We start from the raw sequence: 22,642 nt of genomic DNA on the forward strand, positions 1-22,642 counted from the left end.
ATTTGGTGCGGTGCTACGCCGGGGCTGCCCCATTGACATTTTCATTTGTTCTTGATTTTACTGCTTGGTGCTTTCTACCGCCTTTATTACCGATTTGTCTTACTGTTTATTGTGCATGTTAAATCGCTCCGTGTACAGCACTTTGGATGCAGCCATGGCTGTTTGAAAGTGCTCGAGAAATACTCTTGACTTGACTAGATTTGTTCTTGATTTTACTGTTTGGTGCTTTCTACCGCCTTTATTACCCATTTGTCTTACTGTTTATTGTGCATGTTAAATCGCTCCATGTACAGCACTTTGTATGCAGCGATGGCTGTTTGAAAGTGCTCCAGAAATACTCTTGACTTGACTAGATTTGTTCTTGATTTTACTGTTTGGTGCTTTCTACCGCCTTTATTACCGATTCGTCTTACTGTTTATTGTGCATGTTAAATTGCTCCGTGTACAGCACTTTGGATGCAGCCATGGCTGTTTTGAAAGTGCTCCAGAAATACTCTTGACTTGACGTGCATAAGCCTGATCATCATCACGTATGCGTCAAAGCACTTTTAATACGTGAATTGAGCGTATGTTGGTCTACTCCCGTTGATTTCCTCTTCTGCGCTCATCTCCTGGGCCCATGTTGAGTTGAGCATCTTTCAGTTCTCCCGTTTCATAAGCCTTACCACACGTCAACACTTGCCAAGCAAACGATTTTTTTTGGGGGGGGGGGTCACTTCAATGGTCAAAGTTGCTTTGCGAAACAGCAAGGTCACGTCGCAAATCAACGCGCTAATCTGTCGACGGCGCTGCATTGCACCTTCTTCCTTGGTAGTGGGGGGGGGGGTCATAGACTCCGTCACTTTAACCCCCAGCAGTGGAAGTTCAACGTTCTCAAAATAGCACCGGGGTGCTCATATTGCTCATATTATAGGCGGCACACGGGTGTCAATCTGGGGAGGGGGAGACTTTGCCCCCCCCCCCCCGCCAATATCATTGCATAATGCCCCCCCCCCCCCCCACACACACACACTTTGTTTTGCGTTTGGGGTCGGCACTCCTCTTCCCACCAGCTCCATGAAGGCGAGGGTGGAGGGGGGGTGGGTGGTAGGGGAGGTCCTTCCTAAGGGGCAGATTTTGCTGGGACACCCCCCTGATCACAGAACAAATCAAATGAGACGTTCTTTTCCAAACCTCCTCCTCCTCCTGTTTTTCATCAGCCAACCCCCTCTCAAATTTCTGTACCCCCTCCGTCACCTCCCGCTCCCCCCCCCCCACCTCCATCCACGCAGCCCCCTCCACCCCTCGCCGCGGCGGCGTGACTGGGGAAGGCGGAGCTCTTCCCCTCGCTGAGCCGCTGCTGCTGCTGCTGCTGCTGCTGCCGCCGCTGCCGACGCCGCCGCCTTCGTTCGCCCTCCTTCCAACCCCCAAGATGGTCCCTTGCCGCTGAAGAACAAGACGAGCCGGAGACTATGTTGCTGCTTTTGGCTACGGCGTGAGAAGGAAAGCCGGCGGGGCAAGGGGGACAAGCGTAGGCCGGGAAACACCCACCCGAATCGGGCCAAGAAGGACGGTCGACATCGGCGATCGACACCCCCGCGAAGGCGCCCCCCCCCCAACCCCCCTCCTCCGCCGCCACCGCCACGTCCCGCCACATCACTCCATCCTCGCGAATTAGGAAGAGAAAAGGATTATCGCCGCCGCCGCCATCGACTCGAGAACAATCGGAGGCCCCGGATTTGGCGGCGCTCCTCCCCGGCCGCTGCAGGGTCCTCCCAGCCGGGGATGCGGCGCCTTGTGCCGGATCGAGTCGGACGGACAGCCGGGCTCTCTGCCGCAGTGGACCCATGAAAGACATCTGACACAGGCACAGATGGGTAAGAGGAGAAGGCGTGTGAGTGTGTGTGTGTGTGTGTGTGTGTGTGTGTGTGTGCGCGCGTGCGCGTGCGCGCTCTGGATGAAGTTGATCATAACAAGAAGCGCAGATGGCCTGCGCCGCTTTTCCATCGACGATGACGCTCTTTTGACTGGAATGCGTTTCAGAGATGCAGTACAGTCGACCCCCGCATACTCGCGGTTTGGCACCCCCGCTTTCACCTTTTCACGGTTTCATTTGATTATTTTTTTTTTGTCGTTGTAGGGGGTTGGAGGTTTTTCCTTTTCCGAGAATTTCAGTACCACCTTTTCACGGTTTCATTTTTTTTGTCGTCGTGGGGGGGGGGGGGGGTTCCTTTTCCCAGAATTTCAGTATTGAACATGGGCATCAGTTCGATGCAGATTTTTCCCATTCGCAGTCCATCCCGGTCGGGATCCCAATGTCGGGAAAAGGCACCTGAATCGTGGCCAGTGGCAGAGCTAGACTGTTCACCTTGGGGGGTGTGGGGTGGCCAAGGCCATCTCAGAGGGGGGGGGGCAAAACAACCACTTGAAAGCACGTCAACAATCAATATCCATTTTTATTTTATTTATTCATTCATTATTCATTTAAATTTGTGCTCACACGTACACTTTGGCAGCACCGGATAGCCGTTAACCGACAAAACATTTTCCAATCGCTACAATGTAAATAATAATCATTTGCAGTCACATGGTGTTGTCAAATCTCTACTTTCACCCACCCCCCAAAAAAAAAATGTCAGGGAAAATAGGCCAATGTAGATGATTAATTTAATCATATTTTTTTTTCAGTCATTTCAAATTCTCAAACATGCACTTCAGAAAGACAAATAGTTTGTTGACCGTAGTAAATTGTAAAAACTATTTCAAGTCTTTCGTGGCAAAGCTGCCGGAGCAAAGCATGAAAAGTGGGGGCAAAATGGCGGACCTTTCTTTTCTGGCACACGTATGTAAAAAGATGCTAAATATGTTTCATGTTTTTTTTTAAAAACCTTTTTTTCCCTCCTTTTGTTAAATGTTGTTTTCTGTCTTAACTCGTCATCAATCCAAATTGAAAACGACATTTTACATGAATGATATAACCATTTCTAAAAAGTTGTCATTGTTTTAGCATCCTGTACTGGCATGCACGTCTGCGTTTCAGTTAATCACTTCAGTAAAAACAAATGAAATTGTTGTACTCTTTTTTTTTTTCATAATTTCCTAACAGTCTTATAAGTGTAACAACAAGTTAATTACCGATAATAGGTCAAATGTCTTGTTTAGTTTTTTTTTCCTCATTGTCTGAATGCCAAAGTCATTCAGGCTGATTCTACGCCTAAAACGTTTGTAATTATCCTCCACTTTTTTTTTTCAAGCCATTCTGACTTCAACACATTCCAAAAAATGTACGCCGCATTTTGCGTAAACATCGAGATAAGCTGCTGCGCTAATGTTGCCACGTTTGCAAAATTACGACTTGGATGTCATGCCCGCATAACTTCCCGCGCTTACCAACACATCACGGCAAAAACAGGGAATCATCTTTCATCCGTGCAACGCGATAACCAATTGCTTTAAAAAAGAAAAAATAAATCCTTCCGAGAGGGCAGATAAAACATTTTTTAAAAATAAATAAATAAAAATAAAAACAATAAATAAATAAATAAAAATAAATAATAAAATAATAAAATAAATAATAATAAAAATAATAATAAAAAAATGTTGGGCTGCTGCGTGAAAAGAGAATAAATCATTCCAAATCAATGCGGTTGTTGCACCGAAGAACAAAAAGATTGAAAAAGCAATCAAGCTGTTGTACTGACTTGAAACCAAAAAAAATGCTTCAAAACCCAAAATCACAGCAAAACCAATACGGCTCTTGCACAAAAAAGTGCCATAAGCCTTCAACGTCGATTGAACGGTTGCAACAACAACAAAAAATAGATTCGGAAGAAAATCAATGAGATTGTTTGTCAAAAAGAACCCCCCAAAAATCTCAAATAAACGAGTCAAAGAATAATGAATGCCACTGTGTAAACCCGCCCCAAAAATTAATTCAAGTAAAAGGAATAATTGCCCCCGCCCCCCCCCAAAAAAAGGATGTTGAAAATACTTTCAAAGCGTCTTCCTCGCTATGGCCTGGATTGGACGCCAGCCGACCAATCATTTTGACAACGCTATGCTAACAGCCCGAAGCTAACCCGGCTCATCGCTTTGCATTGCTTTCTGCTTTTGCGGCTGTTGCCATGGCGATTAAGATGCGTTCCACCTCTGTTTCCAGCAGCTACACACACACACCAGGATGCTGTTCCTGGAGAGAATAAAAGACACGGCTTTCCAATTTTTTTTTGGGGGGGGGGAGTATTTTCGAAGCGTTTCCCAAGCCGTTTGGACTTGAGCGCGCACCTCCGTTCTTAGGAAGCCGTGCGTGCCGCTAGCATGTCCTTCCTGTTGTTTTGCCCTCCCGCTCACCCCTCGGCACTCAGCTGGAAGGCTCCAAACACGTGAAAGTCGGCTCGTCGCCGCGTTTCCGGAACGTGGCGGAGAAGAAGCCGGTCGGCCGTGTCCGTGTGTCAATAGAACCCACAAAAAAAAAAAAGTGTCATGAAAGACGCAGGAAGTCTGACATTTTGGTTTGAAATGGCGGTTTTGGGGTTCATTTTGGAGGCCCGCAGTAAAAAAAAATAAAAAATAACGTCCCAAAAAAGGGCTTGAAATGAGATTTGGTAGGCATGAAGTTGCAAGAAGCCGTGTCCAAACAGAAATTGCATCCTCGAAAGCAGAGCCGCCAAAAAGTCTCAACGAGTCATGCCAGAAAAGACCCGGCATGTCTGCCATTTTGGCTCAACGCGGCTAGCGAGCCGCAGCAAGTTCACCCGAACCAAACTCGGTCCCGGCATTTTCACCGACCTTTTCATACGCGTCGGCCCTCAAAGTGCTGCAAGAAAGGTTGGCGCGGGCAGGCGCCGTTTAAGTGCGCACGCCGCTGCTCTTTATCAAGGTCACGCAGTGCGACCTTTTCCCTTCCACCGTCATTGGGCCTCCTCCTCGCCGCACTCAGCCCGCCTCCTTCCTCACCCCCCCCCCCCCTCCCAGCCACCTCGTTTTCTTTTCTCCCGAGCTCCACTTTTCTAAATAAGGCTTCCTTGACCCCTCCAACCCCTCCCCCCCCACAAGCCCCACCCCTCACTCAACGCTGCCTCCTGTCAGACAGCTCGCCCCACTTTAACCACCGAGCGAGGCCAAAATAGAAAAGCCTTGACGACGTCTTGGCTCTTGTTTTGAAAAACGTTTCAAGATAAGGTAGAAATACAGCGCGGGTTGCGAATCGCAGCTCCGAGTTTCCTGAATGCATCAAACGCTTGAACTGCTCTGCGATTGGCCGCTACCGAGCATCATCCTGGCATCCCATTGGCTGAGAGGGTCCTCTACCAAATGCGTGTAGATGGAGAAATAGATCGAGATGTGCCTATTCCGATTTGACGTCAATGCAAATCAGCCCAAAAAAGTCGGGCGATCGCTCACGATGCTGATGTTTGCCTCGGACATTTTCGAAAGGATTGTTAAAAGCCGACAAAAGCAAACGCCCTCGGATCGGTTTGTGACAAAACGCTAGGCAAAAAAAAACATTTCTGAGAGAGATTGCGAACTAAACGGCAAAAACCAATGAGGACAGCGTTCAAAGTTAAATGAGCATCATTTTTATTCTTTATTCTTTGTTTTTCGCATGATGCGCGACTCTCGTTTATTGAGCGATCGTCGAATTTGGCACATGCATTTGTCAAGTCAAGTCAAGAGTATTTCTGGAGCACTTTCAAACAGCCATCGCTGCATACAAAGTGCTGTACATGGAGCCATTTAAAATGCATAATAAACAGTAAGACAAATTGGTAATAAAGGCGGTAGAAAGCACCAAACAGTAAAATCAAGAACAAAAAAAATTTGTGGCATATTTTAATGCATTTTTATGCTTTAGAAAACATTTAGGTCTGAATTTTATTTTTTTTTTGGAACGGATTAGGCCATTTACATGGAAAACGCGTCTTGACTTCCAACATTTTCTCATTAAGAAATTTCTTCCAAATTCCTTTTGGAAGTCGAGTCGATGACTTGAGTTTCATTTTCACCCTCGACTGCAGGATTTGTTACAATTTTGCACGGCAGCATACCAGGCGTCGTCTTGAGCGGGACCTTTTATTAGTTTCCATGAATATTCCCGACGTTCCGTGACACTTTATTTTTTTTTTTTTCATGACCTTCCATGACAAATTTTTGCAACTTCCTGAGTTTCGAGAGGCTCGGCAACAAGCAGCCCGTTTCAATGACAAGGAAACGGCATTTGGATGGAACGTGACGTGATGGCAGTCCGCCCGGCTTTCATTTTCTGAGATTTCATGCAGCGGCAGCAGCACGTCGCGCGCTGCCATGGTAGAAACTTTCAATGGGTTTCTGAATTGGCTTCTTCCTGAGCGACGTAGCGACGAGCGGCGTACGGTTGGAAAGGACAACATGCGGATGTCATTTGACGTCCGGGCTGCCGCACTGACTTGTTTTTGCCAGATGACTCCCCCCCCCCCACCTACTTTCCACGATGATTTTATTGACAACAGCAGTTTTGCTCGCTGACCTTCTGTGACCTTGTATAGCCTCTTTTTTTTCTTTCTATCTTTCTTGATGAGGTTCGCGAGGCGTTGCAGCAAAAAGCACGTGCTGCACTTTCCTGGCTTTTCATGAGGTTTTCATCAGATGACGGCTGTGCAAATTGGGGGATTTGGCTCCTTTTCAGCTTTTTCTTATGTTTTTTTTTTTTTTTGGTTTCTTCTTACGCATTTGATGTCTGATCCGACACAAAATAGGCGACGGCAGGTGTGTGACATTATAGCCCCGCCGCCCCCAACCCTTTGCGCAGTTTACCCCCCATTAAATGTTCAGTCATTGTAAGCTTGAAGGTCACTTATACACACACACACACACACACACAATTAATCAAACGCGATAAGTTGGCTCTCCTCCTGTGAGCCTGCAGCGCCATTTTTGAGTGAAAAATAGCAGATGATGCTTTCTCTCACACACTCACACACACACACACGCTCACACACACACACTTGTTCCTGCCTCATCCAGCTCGTATTATTCACGCATCAACTTCCAAGAACTTTGGCAATTTTGCCATCCTACGACATGTTCAAGGCTAACTGCTAACTGCTAGCTCGCCCCAAAGTGGGCTTTTTTTTGGTTTGTTTTTTGTTTTTTAAATGCTTGCTGGGACGATGTGAAGGAAGTAGAAATAAGATCAGTGGGTATAATTTTGGTTGGGTCAACCGATCACGAAGAATTCCGCAGCAAGTTGAAATGGGGTGGCAGGAAGTGGAAGCTAAGCCACAAATGAAGACCTTTAGGCATGGATGAAGAGAGGCCGCCGAGGGATGAGTTTGCAATGCCATTATCCGGCAGTACACTATCTCATCTGGGAGAGTGCTCCAGTGCGCACACACACCCACGCACACACACACACACATACCGGTTTATTTGTTTTGTGGGGACCACATTTTAGTTCATCACTTTCGGGGACCACCCTTTCTAAATGACATACCACACACACACACATTCATGTAGGGACTCCTCAAATGGCCACAAAAGCTTGGCTTCACCTCATTTTGCTGTGGAAAGCCCCCAAATTCTGCCGCTTTTCACCCCCATGTTTTCCATCCAAGTGTCAGCATTTGGGGTACGGGCGCTCGTGCCTACTCGCTGTACCAAGCTCCTCCCACCTGTTTGTATTCTTTCCTCCACTTGTTTTGCCCACCCACCAGCCTGCAGGGAAGCCGAGATGCGCTTTCTGATTCTTGTTTGAACTCGACATCAATTCCAGGAGAGTGACTCATTCAAATAAATGTCTGTGTGCATTTGTGTAAAAGCCAATTTGGCTCAGTAGCTGGAAGTTTTGGGAAAATTCAACCCCCGAAAGTGTTTTCCTTTAGCTGCATGAAATTTGTCTGGCATGTCTTTCACGAGGAGACCCACAAAAATGTCTCCAGATGCCGCGCTCGAAAAGCCACAGGAAGTCTGCTATGTTTGTTGTAAACGGCTATTTTAGGGTCACTTCCGAGGGATCTTTGATTTATCATCCAGTCCACAAAACCGGTTTCCCTTAGCAACATGATATTTGGTAAGCATGCGCAACGTGAGTAAAGCCACAAAAAAGTCTCAAGACGCCATATCCGAAGAGACTCAACAATCAGAATCAGAATCAGAATCACAATCATCTTTATTGGCCAAGTATGTAGAACACACAAGGAATTTGTCTCCGGTATAACACGCTGCACTAGTATCATCGTAAACAACAAAATCATTGAACCATTTTAGAGTAACCAGTAGTTTTGTAGTACCATTTTGTGGTGCAAGAATAGTGACTATGTCAGTGACTGTTTAAGGAGTTAATGGCTAGAGGGAAGAAGCTGTTTAAGTGTCTGCTGGATTTGGTGCGCATGGATCTGTAGCGTCTGCCTGAGGGGAGTGGCTGAAAAAGGTGGTGGGCAGGGTGCGGGGGATCTGCCGTGCTGGTTCAAAGTGGCCATTATAGTGATTTTCAACTTATTTTGTGGGGGTGGGGTCCCAGGCGTCCTGCCCAAATTGAATTTCGTACTGTGCACTAGACAGACGGGCGATGCCAAATTGTGAACTTTTTCAGTTTTTCAGTTTTTGCATGTAGGCAAAGCGTGGCAGCCAAGAGTGATGACTCCGCCAAATTTGTTTTGGTATCACCACCAGATTCTGTAAATTTATCCCCCCCACCCCCCACTCAGCAACATCAAATTTAGACCGCGATCCCAAAAATAATCTGATGATCTTGTCACAGAAGACAGCGGAAGTAAGCAGCCATTTCCTGGGGTGGCTGTGCAGCTTGTCCTAGAGATTGTGTCAGATCGACCCCCCAACCCCCCCCAAAAAAATCAATTTGACAGGTTGTCAGCATAAAATTAAAAAGACATTGCGTTAGGTTTAGCGTCCCATTTTTTTCCCCTCAAATTCATCTCTGTATTATGATTATTATTTATAAAGACAGTTTTCACAAGGCGACATGAAATCCACTCAGAGCAGACCTACCAAAAAAAAAAGATGTCTGCCGTTTCGTTTGCGGCGGCCATTTCGTGGTCCGTTAGTCCACTCGCCTCCAGCCACGCGATGCTCATCGATAAGCGTGAACGGTCGTGAGACCGAGGAAGCTTTTTGATTGCGCTCATTGTTGTGATTGTTTATCGATCGACGGCGGCCCCGACGATCGATGAACGTTTTCCAATTTGCTCCCATTGATTGTTTGGCGGGCAGCGCGGCGGGGCAGAACCTGCGTTCTGAGGATCAGTCCGGCTTCTTTCCACGTTAGCCGGCCGTTTTGGTCAAATATGCGGCGCGGGGCTTCTGATCTTTGCTGCAGAAAAGCTTTGACAACAACTTGAGATTCTTGTGAAATGAGAAGCATGTGTCGGACATTTTTCCAAGGGCGAGGCCCGCGCGCTCGCTTCTGTTATATCGCAAACATTCCAAGAATTCAAATCCTTCGGGTCGTGATTCTTCTCGGAGACTACGATCAATAAATACCTTTTGCCTTAGTCGTTGTTTTGCGCAGGCCTCGCGTGTCGACGCCGTCGTCATGGTCCTTCGGCGGTGTGACGTTTGATTTTAGCAGCTGCTTAGGGCTACCGAAGTTAGCCCGGGAATGTCCCGTACCCTTTGAATTTTGCAGGGGGGGGGGTCGGCCCCTGAAAGCAGTCTCGCTTAGGAGAATGAGATTTTGTTGACTTGTCTATCACGGTCTCAAGAAGCCGTTTTGGTTTTGAAGCAGCCGTTTGTGCCGCATTTTGCAGTCGCGATGGATTTTGCTGTCGTTCTTGTTGAAAATTGAGGCACCAAGGCCAGTTTCACTGAGCACCGTGAAATTTGGTGGGAATGTCGATCATGAGGAGCCCCTCCAAAAAAGTCTCTTTCGTGCCTGAGAATACAGACGAAGCCTGGCGCTTTCTTTGATGTGAAGTGAAGGTCACGTTGGGCAAAATTGCCGTTTGTTTGGTTTTTGATTCTCAGGCCACTCAAATCTTTTCAATCTTGAGAAATGCACCAAATCAGGCAAGCATGTTCAGTTCAGTTCTGGTCACCACCTCTATAAATTGACTCGGGATAAACCCGAGCAATGTCATTGAAAATTCTGCCCCAAAGCCATTTTCTCTTTGCGACCTGAAATGAACTCATGTCCTCATGTCTCATCATGAGGAGACCCACCAAAAACTACGTCTCAAGAAGCAATGAACCGAACAAACAGAGAACGTCGGCCATTGCGCTCGCGAGTTACCATTTTCACGTTGGCCATTTCAACGCATTCTTTTCCTTGAGCTTTGGTGCTAATGCTAACCGCTAAAGCCAGCGAGCGTCTTCGTCGATCCACGTCTGAAAGTGCACCAAATTTCTGCTCATCTCTGTGGGTATTTGATGTCACGGGTCGTGTAAAAATTGTTCGAAGAGCGTCGAGGCCTCGCCTCCAAATGACTTTATCACCGATTGTGTGTGTGTGTGTGTGCTTGTGTGTGTGACACACACAAGGACACAGGAATGATTCAGCACTATATGCGAAAATGCCAAGTGAATGGACGCCATTATGTCTCTTAACGAGACGGCTCGGCTGCTAATCACGCACGCACATGCACAGCCCAAAAAATAAATGAACGAAATAAACGCCAGAGCATGAATCCAAACAGACGGAGGAGTCATGGCCAGAACATTTGGGGGCTGCCTTGTTGAGGGCAACCAGCTTCCGAGAAGGCAGCCCCCGGCCGGGCTTCCGAGCGGGTGGCGGACGAGTAGCTGACTGACAAAATCGATTTGGTCAAGAGTCAAGAGTCAATTGTTGCTTCAAGCGCTCTGCCAGTCGCAATTCATATTTTTCTGCCTTTTTTTGGGGGGTGGGGGGGTTATTGTTGACCGTGTATCATGTGGCCCCGGTGTGCCGTCAGCTCATTCAGACAACCCGAAAAGCGCTGGCTTTACTTTCTTCCCTTGAGGACATTTGGAAAAACAAATCTTTGATTCCCTGAAGGCAGCGTCTCGATGGTACAAAGCTAGCTGGCTAGCTAGCTAGCTAGCTAGGAACAACTTGTTGTGAAAGTTTTTTTAAGCCACACACACACACCGGTTTAAGTGTTTTGTGGGGACCACTTTTTAGTTCATCACTTTCGGGGACCACCCTTTCTAAATGACGTACCACACACACACACACACACACGCACGCGCGCACACACACACACACACACACACACGCGCACACACACCATGTTGAGTGACTGGGCCGAGGTTTGACCTAAGACACTCATACAATGAGGGCCACTGTACTGGAATCAACAGCAGTCTTGTTTCTCCGTCTCTTTCACTCTCTCACTCTCTCTCTCTCTCTCTCTCTCTCACACACACACACACACACACACACACACGGCTCTCTCGCAGGTCTCCGAACATTGTCAACACAGCAAACAGAAATTAGGTCCAGCAGTGCTGTTGAATCTTTTGTTTGCCTCATTCTTGACAAAAGTGGACGTCTGCATGGGAAAATTTCGACGTGTCTGTAAAAACGTGTGCGCCCGTCGTCAGCAAAGCTACATCATCGCTGGCCACCCCCGAGGTCCATGTGAAAATATGCCCCCCCCCCCTCCCAAGAGGCTGCGCTCATGGTCATCAGCGATTTGATCTTCCTTCCTGCTGATCATTTGAAGCAGGCGTGTTGTAGCAAAGCGGCCCCGTTTGAGAGCCTTGGATTAAAAGGGCTACGGGCTACGAGAAGGGTGACCACAGAGAAATCGGATTGGTCGGTCGAGGCGATCCCAGGATGTCCGAGACCAGTCCCCCACTTCTGCAGTTGAGTAAGGGAAGGCTCCCCCTTTTGGCAGAATTATTTGGGAGGCTTGTTCATGAGTTGAAGAAGAAGAAGGCCACTTTTGTCCCGAGACGCTCTCGGCAGGCTTCGGTGGTCCCGTCACACAATGCGGCATTTTATAAGGGAGGGGGAAGGGGCTAGGGGCCGGGGGGGGGGGTGTAATTCGACTCAGTTCTTCGTCGCCTGTTGTGTGGCCACCAATTTTCGGAGCACTCGTATTAGTCTTGTTGAAGGTTGTTGATGGGAGGAAAACATTTTGGGATATCCAATTCCACATATCGTTGGCATACGGTTTACATTTCGTTACAATCTAAACTCGAAGGAAAATAATTTTTGGTCATCCGTCCCTTTTTTGTTTTGCGTTTTTAAGCGTACCATTTAGTTATCAAGCCAAATTCTGCCGATGCTTTTGTAACCAAAAAATGGGGTTGTTTTGCTTTTGCTGCATAACTTGTCCACTGTCGTGACCCCGAAGCACGACTTTGACCTTGAGATGTTGACTCGTCGACGCCTCGGTCGTCGGCGTTTGACGACTCTGGCGGACGGCTTTCAATTCCGCCGCGCTAATGAGTCCCGGTGGACGGACAGCAGATGTTACTTTGAACGTTTCGCTTCAGATTCTTCTTTTTACACATCACTCGCCCCCCCCCCAGCCCCCCCTTGTTTGCGTGTTTTGCCTCACTGCTTGCCTTCTGTGTGTGTGTGACTTCTTTTTATGTTAATGAGGACACAGTTTCACACGCAGCGGTGCTTGGTGTGGTTTGCATCACAAAGCCCGTCGAGCCACTTTTGCGCCGACTCGGCAGATCCAAACACGCGTGCATGCCCGGAATGCCCGGAAAAAAGTTCCTGTCGGTCTTCTTCCAGCTTTCCTGTTTGTCGTTTGCGCAGAATTGCTGTTGTTGTCGCACAGTTGTTGTCCCCCCCCCTCCCCCCCAGCACAGTAAAACTATTGGCGCAACAGTCACTCAATTAATTGTTTGCAACTAACAACGACAACAACAACAAAAATATCTGAAAATTGGGAAATATTAGCAGGAAACAAATGCAAAAAAAAAAAATTATCTTTGTTTTGGGAACAACCAAAGTACATTTTGTCAAAACCATCAAAGCACATTGATTCTCAATCAATTCATGGTCAAAAATATTGATAACATAATAATATAATAATAATAATATTGATTTTCAATAAAAAGACGGAATTTGAAAATCAATTTTTTTTTCATTCGATTCATCAATTCACTTGTGCAAAAAAAAAGAGGAATTGTTTTTCTTGTCAATTTGAAATAATTTTCTGATTTTCGAGAAAAGGACGGAATTTGAAAAAACGATTTCTTTTCATTTGATTCATCAATTAATTTGTGCAAAAAAAAAAGAATTGTTTTTCTTATCTTACCAATATGAAATAATTTTCTGATTTTCGAGAAAAGGACGGAATTTGAAAAACATTTTTTTTTCATTCCATTTATCAATTAATTTGTGCAAAAATAAAACGAGGAATTGTTTTTCTTATCTTGTCAATTTGAAATAATTTTCTGATTTTCGAGAAAAGGACGGAATTGGAAAAAACGATTTCTTTTCATTCGATTCATCAATTAATTTGTGCAAAAAAAAAGAGGAATTGTTTTTCTTATCTTGTCAATATGAAATAATTTTCTGATTTTCAAGAAAAGGACGGAATTTGAAAACCGATTTTTTTTTCATTTGATTCATTCAGGTGCCGTGCAAAAAATAAAAAATAAAAAAGAATTGTATTCTTATATTGAAAAGAAATACAACGTAATTCGGTATTCTTGTCAACATTTTACCGACGTGAAAGGCGTTTTTTGTTCACTTGACCAAAATAGCAATGAAAAATGCACGTGCTTTGTCATAACGGGATATAAGCCAAGCGCTGCCTTTTGATTGGCCGCCCAAAACACTGCGCAAAAGTGACCTTTTCAACCGAAAGATTGACCGCGGGCGTCCACGGCAGCGGCTCGAGTCACTTTGCCTTGCTCAATTTTCTGCTTCCTCCTTCTGCAAAAAGAAAACTATGGGGAAGTGAGAAGGAGGAAGTCGCCAGTTCCAAATACCTCCCGGCACTTGCAAACAGAGGCGGCACCTCGGTTGAAGGACAAACCAGGACGCCGAAAGGGGAAGACTAGTGCAACGCAGGTACTCTCTCGTCTCTGCCGATGACCCCCCCCAAAAATTTCCAGAGCGAGAGCGGTCAGGCCTCTTTGAATAGCAAAAGTGAAGGACATGATAGCCAACAGGGGGGGGGGGGGGGCAAAACAGAACCGCGACAGTGAACACTGAGGCGAAACTCAATCATCATCTCAACAAAAACTGAATCGTGACATATCGAGATCGTTTTTTTGAATTTTTATGAATCGCTAACAGATTCTCATTTGCCGGACTGAACTACAAACAAAAGCAAATGGAAGCAAGTGCAAAAAAAAAACGAATGCGACTCGGAATGCATGTTGCTTTAAAAGCGACGGCCCGGACCGGCGGGTGCCGTGGGTGCCGTGGCACCCGAGCTTTGGCGTCGGCCGTCGTGCGCGCCGGCGAGTGGCTCGCATGCTAACCGTTATCCCATCTCAATAGGCTCATTCCATATTTGGGCGCAACGGCTCTGTCCGGTTTGGGTTCTGTACTCACCCCCGCCATCCCCCCCCCCCACCCACACCCCATGGGTGCTCGTTAGCTGAGGTCAGCGAACGCGGTCGGATTCCGCCAGGGGGTTATGAATAGGCACTCGGATGCTTTGTCGTCTTGCTGTGGGTTTTTTTGGAAGATTTTCTTTGTGCTGGAAAAAGGAAGAAGGGGGATTGGGATGGGACACACACACACACACACACACACACACACACACACTGAGTTGAACCTTATTGAGCTGCCAGGCTGGAGAAGGACTCTGCATCATTCATCATTGCACCTCCCCAATTCTGCTGACGCGGCTCCTTTAACTCATTCAGTACCAACCAAGTCTGAAAAGACGTCTAAAAACGTCTTTGGGAGTGAATGAGTTAAGTGTGTGCGGATGTCCGTGTTTGGGCCACACAACAATCCGATTGGCCTCATACAATCAAACTCCATGAAAAACCATGAAAAACTCCATGAAAACCCCCCCTCCCCTCCCGCCCCCACCTTTGAATTTGCACCTAAAGACGCCAGCGCTTGGCCACTGGCGTCCGCGGTTGGCTTCGGCGTCCAAATCCTGCACCTGGCGTGACGCGATTCCATCGACCCGACTTTTTTGAGGACCTCTTGACCCAGTTTGTGTTTTTTTTGACCCGGTGCGGCAGAAGCGAAAATCCCGTTTGTGGTAGCTTCTGGTTCATATCTTGTTTGATTGACCTTTGTTGGGGCAAAAATCTGGGTCAAATCCTCAACGCAGTCGGTTGGATCGGTGGAGGTCTTTTTCCCGACTCGGGCGACTGGTCACGAGCGGTCTCTTGGCCTGTTGTTTTACAGGATGAAAATGCGGCGGCACCGGGTGTTCTTGCTGTGCACGGTGGGCCTGTGCGTCATCTCCTTCCTGCACTACTACAAGGCCCTCCACTACGTGTCGCTGCTGCGCGAGCTCTCCGCGCCGTACCCCAACATCAAGTCCTTCATCATGGTCACCGGATTCTTCTGGCAGGAGAAGGGAGCGCCGCTGGGACCCGCTTCCCCCGAGGAGGCCCCCCCGCCGCCGGTCCTCCGCCCTTCGGCACCCAAAGCCAGAGGGAGCGCGGCGGCGCAGGGGGAGCGGCCGGGGGCGCCGGCCGACTCGGAAGGGACCGGCGCGGCGGGACTGCCCGTGAGGATCGGGGAGGTGCCGGCGCCTCCTCACCCTTGGGAGAAACCCGGCGAGAACCCGAGGGGGGACCTTGCCAGCCCGGTACGGTGAAACGAACTGCGGCGGCGGCGTTGCGCTCTGAAAAAGGAAAAACAAAAAACTTGTTGGCAGAAATGAATAACCCACGAAAAGACCACAAAAAATGGGCACAAAAATATTTTGTGGGTCTTTTTAACCCCAGTGAGGTGATTTGGGCCCAACTGTTTTTCACAATTCGATTCAATTGTATTTCGAGAATCGCTGCATACAAAGTGCCGTACATGGAGCAATTTAACAGTAAACCAAATCGGGAACAAAGACGGTAGAAAGCACCGAACAGTAAAAGCAAGGACAAATCAACAAAATTGTTGTTGTTGTTTTTCCCGATACAGCAGCAAGAGAAAGAGCAAGATCGCCCACCCCCGCGCCAACCCACTCTGCCGCCCCGTCCGGCGGCCGTCCTCCAAGCCGGACCGACGACCGCCCGCTCGGAATCCATGGGTGACCTGCACACCCGTACTTACCGGCTGCAGGACGACAAGACGGCGTACTTTACTCGAAGCCGAGCCGGGGCGCTGTGCTTCCGGCAGGGCACAGAGATGGCCGGCCCCAAGGAGAACGCCGGCAGAGCGGGCGGCGCCGGCCAAGGCGGCTATCGAAAACCTCTGCAAGTCCGGCGGCAGCGGGCCTTCGTCACGCCCAAGTCCAAGACCAGGGTGACGAGGGGCGGGCGGCGGCTGGTGAAGTGCGCCTGCCGGCCCGGCTGGCACGGCCCCTACTGCGGGGTGCCCGCCATGGTCTACCACTCCAACCTGCCCACCAAGGAGCGGCTGACGCCCCGAGAGACTCCCCGCCGCGTCATCAACGCCATCAACGTCAACCACGAGTTTGACCTGCTGCACGTCCGCTTTCACGAGCTGGCGCGGGCCGTGGACCTCTTCCTGGTTTGCGAGTCCAACTTCACCGCCTACGGGGAAAAAAGACCTCTCAGGTGACCGGCGGGGTTCGGCGGACGCCGAAGCGGCTCGGGGGCAGTCCAAACGGGGTCTGAGCCGCGGTTGAAGTCTGATCTGCGGTTTTTGTTCGTTTTTTTCTGGGACCGTCGGAAGTTTGGGCCACGGAAGCGTTCGGTTCTGGGGCACGCAAAGTCAAGTCAAGTCAATAGTATTTGCACAATAAACAGTAAGACAAATCGGTAATAAAGGCGGTAGAAAGCACCAAACACTAAAATCAAGATCAAATCTAAGTCATGCTGAGTCAAATGCCAAAGTGAGTTTTGAAGAGGGCTTTGAAGTCTGGTCCACAGACCCGAGGCGCCGGGCAGGTGTGTAGGGGCGGCTCACGTTAGCATTTTTGGATGGGGGGGGGCAAGCAAGCGCTCGTAACTGCCCCGAAACGCGATCCGCACTTTACCGACCGGGGACTCGGGTCCGACCACTTTTGTGCGTGTGCATTGCAGTTTTCTGCGTCTGCTCCTGAACGGAACTTACGACTACGTGCGCCACAAGATCCTGTACGTGTTCCTGGACCATTTCCCCGAGGGCGGGCGGCAGGACGGCTGGATCGCCGACGACTACCTTCGCACCTTCCTGACGCGCGACGGCATGTCGCGGGTGGAGGGCGGCCGGCCGGACGACGTCTTTGTCATCAACGACGCCGACGAGATCCCGGCTCGCGAGGGCCTCCTCTTCCTCAAACTGTTTGACGGCTGGACCGAGCCCTTCGCCATTCACATGCGCAAGGTGAGCGTGTCTTTGATGCCGCGGCTTTGTCTTTGATTTTTTGTTGTTGTTGTTTGTTTTCTTGAAAAAGCTCAAAATGACACATTTTGCTTTTCAACCCGCCACATGGTTTCCTTCTGAGCTTCGTGCTAGCAAACAATGCTATAATGCTATATGCTAATGCTATATAGATGTGCGGGCTATCGTCAGCAGCGACACCCCCGCCCCCCGCCCCCAATTTTTTTTTTAATATTAAATACTCTCTTGATATTTTTCCGTGTTTGTGCCCGTGCGGCAGTCTCTGTACGGGTTCTGAGCTTCGTGCTAGCAAACAATGCTATAATGCTATATGCTAATGCTATATAGATGTGCGGGCTAGCCTCAGCAGCGACCCCCCCCACCCCCCGCCCCCAATTTTTTTTTATATATTAAATACTCTCTTGATATTTTTCCGTGTTTGTGCCCGTGCGGCAGTCTCTGTACGGGTTCTGAGCTTCGTGCTAGCAAACAATGCTATAATGCTATATGCTAATGCTATATAGATGTGCGGGCTATCCTCAGCAGCGACCCCCCCCCACCCCCCGCCCCCAATTTTTTTTTATATTAAATACTCTCTTGATATTTTTCCGTGTTTGTGCCCGTGCGGCAGTCTCTGTACGGGTTCTGAGCTTCGTGCTAACAAACAATGCTATAATGCTATATGCTAATGCTATATAGATGTGCGGGCTATCCTCAGCAGTGACCCCCCCCGCCCCCCGCCCCCAATTTTTTTTTATATTAAATACTCTCTTGATATTTTTCCGTGTTTGTGCCCGTGCGGCAGTCTCTGTACGGGTTCTGAGCTTCGTGCTAACAAACAATGCTATAATGCTATATGCTAATGCTATATAGATGTGCGGGCTATCCTCAGCAGCGACACCCCCCGCCCCCCGCCCCCAATTTTTTTTTTTATATTAAATATTCTCTTGATATTTTTCCGTGTTTGTGCCTTTGGGGCAGTCTCTGTACGGGTTCTTCTGGAAGCAGCTGGGCTCCCTGGAGGTGGTGTCGGGCTGCACGACGGGCATGCTGCGCGCCGTCTACGACGGCGACGGCATCAAGCTGCGGCGCCGCGAGTACTACACCATGCCGGCCTTCCGCAAGTACGAGAACGACACGGGCCACATCCTGGTGCAGTGGTCCCTGGGCAGCCCCTTCCACTTTGCCGGCTGGCACTGCTCCTGGTGCTTCCCGCCCGAGGGCATCCTCTTCAAGCTGGTGTCGGCCCAGAACGGCGACTTCCCGCGCTGGGGCGACTACGAGGACAAACGCGACCTGGGCTACATTCGCCAGCTCATCCGCACCGGCGGCTGGTTCGACGGCTCCTTGCAGGAGTACCCGCCCGTGGACCCCAAGGAGCACATGTACGCCCCCAAGTACATGCTGGACCACTACCAGCGATACCGCTACCTCCTGGAGAACCCGTACGCCGGACGCCGCTGACACCGGATCAAACCGCTGGATGTGCCGAGTATTTTCACGTTCCCGCGTGTGGCTTGTGTGTGTGTGTGTGTGGAGGGGGGGGCGGGGGTATTAATTGGCTGTGAGTCATGAGTGTGCGCATGCGTGCCTGTCTGTGTTCAACGCAGGTTTTGCGGTGATTTATTTTCGCCCCCCCCCCCACCCACCCTCTAAAAATTGCAGGTGTGTACGGCGTGTGCCAATCAGCTGTGAATCTTGAGAAGAAAAAAAAAAGAGAGTCCGAGAGTCCGGGCAAGGTCACTTTTGCCTCCTTGGAAACAAAAAGTAATGGCAATGCTTGGTTACCGTGGCGACAGAAGACAAGATGATGCTGGGTTACCATAGCGACAGGTGACAGGCCAGGGCTGCGGTGAGCGTTGCCGCAGAAGACAGGACAGCGGTTTATTGAGGAAGGAGTCCGTATCGTTCAGTGTTGGGGAAGAAAATCGGACGCGTCGGAGACGGCGAGCGCTTCGGGTTGCCGCGGAAACCCGTTCACAATAAATACATAAATTTATTGCAATAAATCAGAGCTCGGAGGCCGCGCGAGCGGCAATCACGCTTCGACAGCTGCGCGCACGTGGCGGTGACCCCGCTGACCGCCCGCCGTCGCCGCGGCAACCGTCCCCACCACCCCGACCCCCTCACGAATTCCCAGCATGCCGACGCCGTGTTGTCATCCACTTTTTAGCCTCTGAGGAAATGTTGGCAACGGCTTCCGTTTGGTTTTGAAGCATTTTTCGTGAAATTGCAGCAAACTGTCGCGGGTTGAGTTCACATTAAGACGAGGTTTACGAATGATGGAGTATTTTGAAACGTTTTCATTGAATGTCATTTTGATTCACGTTTACAGGTTAAAATTTGAATACAAATGCTAAAAAAAACAAACATTTTTTTAATTGGAATTCTTGTAAAAAAAACGTTTAGAAAAAGCATGAAACGAGTTTCATGCTTTTCGAAAAAACTTTTTTTTTTGGTTCAGACTTTCAAATTGAAGACCAAACTTGATTGATTTCATTCGATCAACATTTATCATTTAAAAATAACAGGCAGTCCGTTTTTTGGGGGAATGTCGATACAAATATTCAACCTAAAATTCAGTTCCAAAATGACAAATGAAATCTAAAAAAAAATCATAAAAAATAACGCTTTCTCTTTTTCAACACTAGACTGACATTTACTCGATGATGAAAAGGCAAATTGGAATAAAAATGAATCCCAGTGGTCAAAACAAAATGTCAACGAATATCGACATCTCGTTTGCCTCGCGGCATCGCGGCTTACGTCGTTTTTTTACGTTGTTTGTTTCGCTCCGCGCGTTCAAGCGTTTGCCAAAGTCGCTCTTGCCTCTTTTCCAACGTGTGGCTTTCTTCCGGCTTCTGATTGGCCCCAAACAAAAAGACTTCCGGTTGACCATTTCTTTGCTGAATTATTGCGTTGCACTGCCACCAAGTGGAGGAGCATTTTATTGCCCCGCCTGTCGGCAACAAAGAAGTCATTGTTTCTCGGAAATAAACGGTCCTTTTTAAGACAAAGTGAAATCGGATCATTTTGCGTGTGTGCGTGCGCGCGCACGAACGTCTAAATCGGCAATTCTCCGGCGCTCTCCCTCCAGTTCACCGTCAATAAAAACAATCCGATTTTCACCGCAAAACCAATTCACTCATCGACCGCATTGAGAGTCCTACCCTCGGAATGGGAAGCAAGAGTGCGTGCGTGTGTGCGTTTCTTTTTAAATTTTGTCGAAATCACATCGATTTGGCAGCTTGCTATTTAATTAATGTGTTTGAGGCGTGCTTGTGTGTGAGCCTACTGTTCAAACAGACGTGCCCCGGGCGTCTTTTACCTCCTCCAAGGCCATCAAGTTGGTGGAACCAATCACTGAGGCTTTCTGTCTGTGGTCGTTTTTTTTTCTTTGTTGTTGTTCTTGTTGTTGTTGTTGCTGTGTCCGGAGTGACTCCGCCTATTCCCGCGTCCCTTGCTGTGATTGGTCGTCTCCGAAGCACTGCGCAGCGCTCGTGTTGTTTTCTGATGCCTCTGAAAGCACCTTATTGGTTTGTGTTGTCATTGATCGCTTATTAATATTGGGTTGTTAACAGGGTTATTGGGTTTTATCTTTTTATCCTGCTTTTTCTTACAAAATGTTTTCCAATTATGTCATTTTTCTCCGCCATTTTTGTTGTTGTTGTGTGTTAAACAAAACGTGTTGAAGCCAAAGTGTGATAGCATTGACGCACACACACACACACAAACACACTCAGTAGCCCCTTTCGCCGTACTCGTTCAAGCCCGAGTGACAAATGGAATGGCTTCTGGAGCAGAATGCTTCTTCCTGGTTTGGTGTTTTGTGTGTGTGTGTGTGAAGCGTAACAGAATCAAATTCAATTCCCCGATTGCGTGACGTGGTATCATTGTGTGAAAGCGCACACAGTCACATCAAGATCCGCCTTCGCTGAGTGCTGCGTGAAAGGCATATGCAGACGTATTGTGGAAGCTTAGAGCCGTCAAGTGGTCACTTTGCGGTGTCTCTGGTTCAAATGTGCATCAAAAGCTCATTTCGCACTGACTGCACGTGAAATATTTTCTGACACGTTCAGTATTGCTTGGTTTTGTGTCAAAGTTTCCGCTGTGGGAGTTTTTGGTAAACTGTTTGAAAGGGGCTGCAGTTTGTTTCTGTCTAATGAAAAGCTCCACATGCTGACAGCTTTATTTTGAAAGCACATGCAGGAAGACTTTTGATTTTGTTTAACGACAATTGCGACTCCCTCCGCCCCTGCACTGATTCGTCAATCTCACATAGTTTTATTGATTTATATCTTTTTTTGTCTTGTTGATCTTGGTGGAACGTGCACGTGTGTGCGTGAGTGTGTGTGTGCGTGTGCGCGTGTGCGTGCGTGTGTGTGTGCGTGTGTGTGTGGTCCAGTGGCTCAGTGTTCCAAGAGGAGGAACCGTGGGAGGGAGAAGGCACCCCCCCAAGAACCTGGGGGTGATACTTTCAATCAAAATAATAAAAGACGCTTTTTTGATGATGGAAAACAAGAAGAAGAAAAAGAACATTTGGAAGTGAACTCTGGTGTTTATTCAAATGACTGGATGTATGTTAACCATCAACAACCACAAATGTTCTGTGGCAAAGATATAATAAATTAATTTCAAAATTTCAAGTTTGCTATGACGATGTGTGAAGGTTTTTTTTGTGGCGCGGGGTTAATATTTGGGACATTTTTTTCCATATTAAAAATTGGGCATTTTAGTGAGGTATACGAGAACGAAGAGAGGTACGATTTGTAATGCAAAACAGTCCCCAAAAATATCGAAAAATGCAACTTTGATAAAAATCGGACAAAACAGATTACTTACAGGATATTAACGAACGATAGAATAGAATAGAGAGAGAGAGAAATGTTGACGGCTTGTAAAAAGAGTCTCCCATTTTGTAATTATCGCACAAGGTGGTTTCTTACACCATCTAGCGGCCAGAGTATGAAAAGTCGTTTTGGAGTGATGCCACATTGACGGAATGCACGCGGAAGACCATTTGGGGGCGGGGCTTTCCCTGACGTTTCAAAATATGACGCCACGTGATCAAAACATTGGGACACTATTGAAGAAGTTTTACCATCAATCAATTTAAAAAATATATTTTTTGTGGTCTGGAAAAGAAGTTGAGTTGAATTGAGTATTTAAAATTGCAACCACACTTGAAAGTTACAAGATAGATCATTTTCTAACATCTTCCTGATGTTTTTCATGCCGTCAGTGGTGCTCACTGTTTTCTAATCCTTTGTTTACCTGTCAGGATCAATTAAATGCAATCCGCGACTTGTTCCCAGGACT

At 47.9% G+C, this 22,642-nt stretch overlaps 1 protein-coding gene across 2 annotated transcripts; it reads left to right on the forward strand.

The window, feature by feature from the left end:
- Nucleotides 1-1,127: 1,127 nt before the first annotated feature.
- On the forward strand, nt 1,128-21,969 carry mgat3b (beta-1,4-mannosyl-glycoprotein 4-beta-N-acetylglucosaminyltransferase b). 2 transcript variants are annotated; one of them, XM_052084631.1, is made up of 5 exons: nt 1,128-1,856; nt 15,239-15,647; nt 15,977-16,575; nt 17,044-17,326; nt 18,305-21,969. In XM_052084631.1, the coding sequence occupies exons 2-5, from the start codon at nt 15,240-15,242 to the stop codon at nt 18,785-18,787; spliced, it is 1,773 nt and encodes a 590-aa protein (XP_051940591.1). In that variant the 5' UTR covers nt 1,128-1,856; nt 15,239; the 3' UTR covers nt 18,788-21,969. The 2 variants fall into 2 exon arrangements, with proteins under 2 accessions (XP_051940591.1, XP_051940592.1); XM_052084632.1 differs by having other exon boundaries at nt 15,986-16,575.
- Nucleotides 21,970-22,642: the final 673 nt, after the last annotated feature.

Source organism: Hippocampus zosterae, chromosome 13, assembly GCF_025434085.1.
Source record: "Hippocampus zosterae strain Florida chromosome 13, ASM2543408v3, whole genome shotgun sequence".
Classification (NCBI taxonomy): Eukaryota; Metazoa; Chordata; class Actinopteri; order Syngnathiformes; family Syngnathidae; genus Hippocampus; species Hippocampus zosterae.

Excerpts from the sequence above, each read along its gene's own strand:
- mgat3b (XM_052084631.1), top strand. The coding sequence starts at position 15,240 with ATGAAAATGCGGCGGCACCGGGTGTTCTTGCTGTGCACGGTGGGCCTG. Across the intron at positions 15,648-15,976 it reads GGGGGGACCTTGCCAGCCCG|CAGCAAGAGAAAGAGCAAGA; the intron begins GTACGGTGAAAC and ends TTCCCGATACAG. Across the intron at positions 17,327-18,304 it reads TCGCCATTCACATGCGCAAG|TCTCTGTACGGGTTCTTCTG; the intron begins GTGAGCGTGTCT and ends CCTTTGGGGCAG.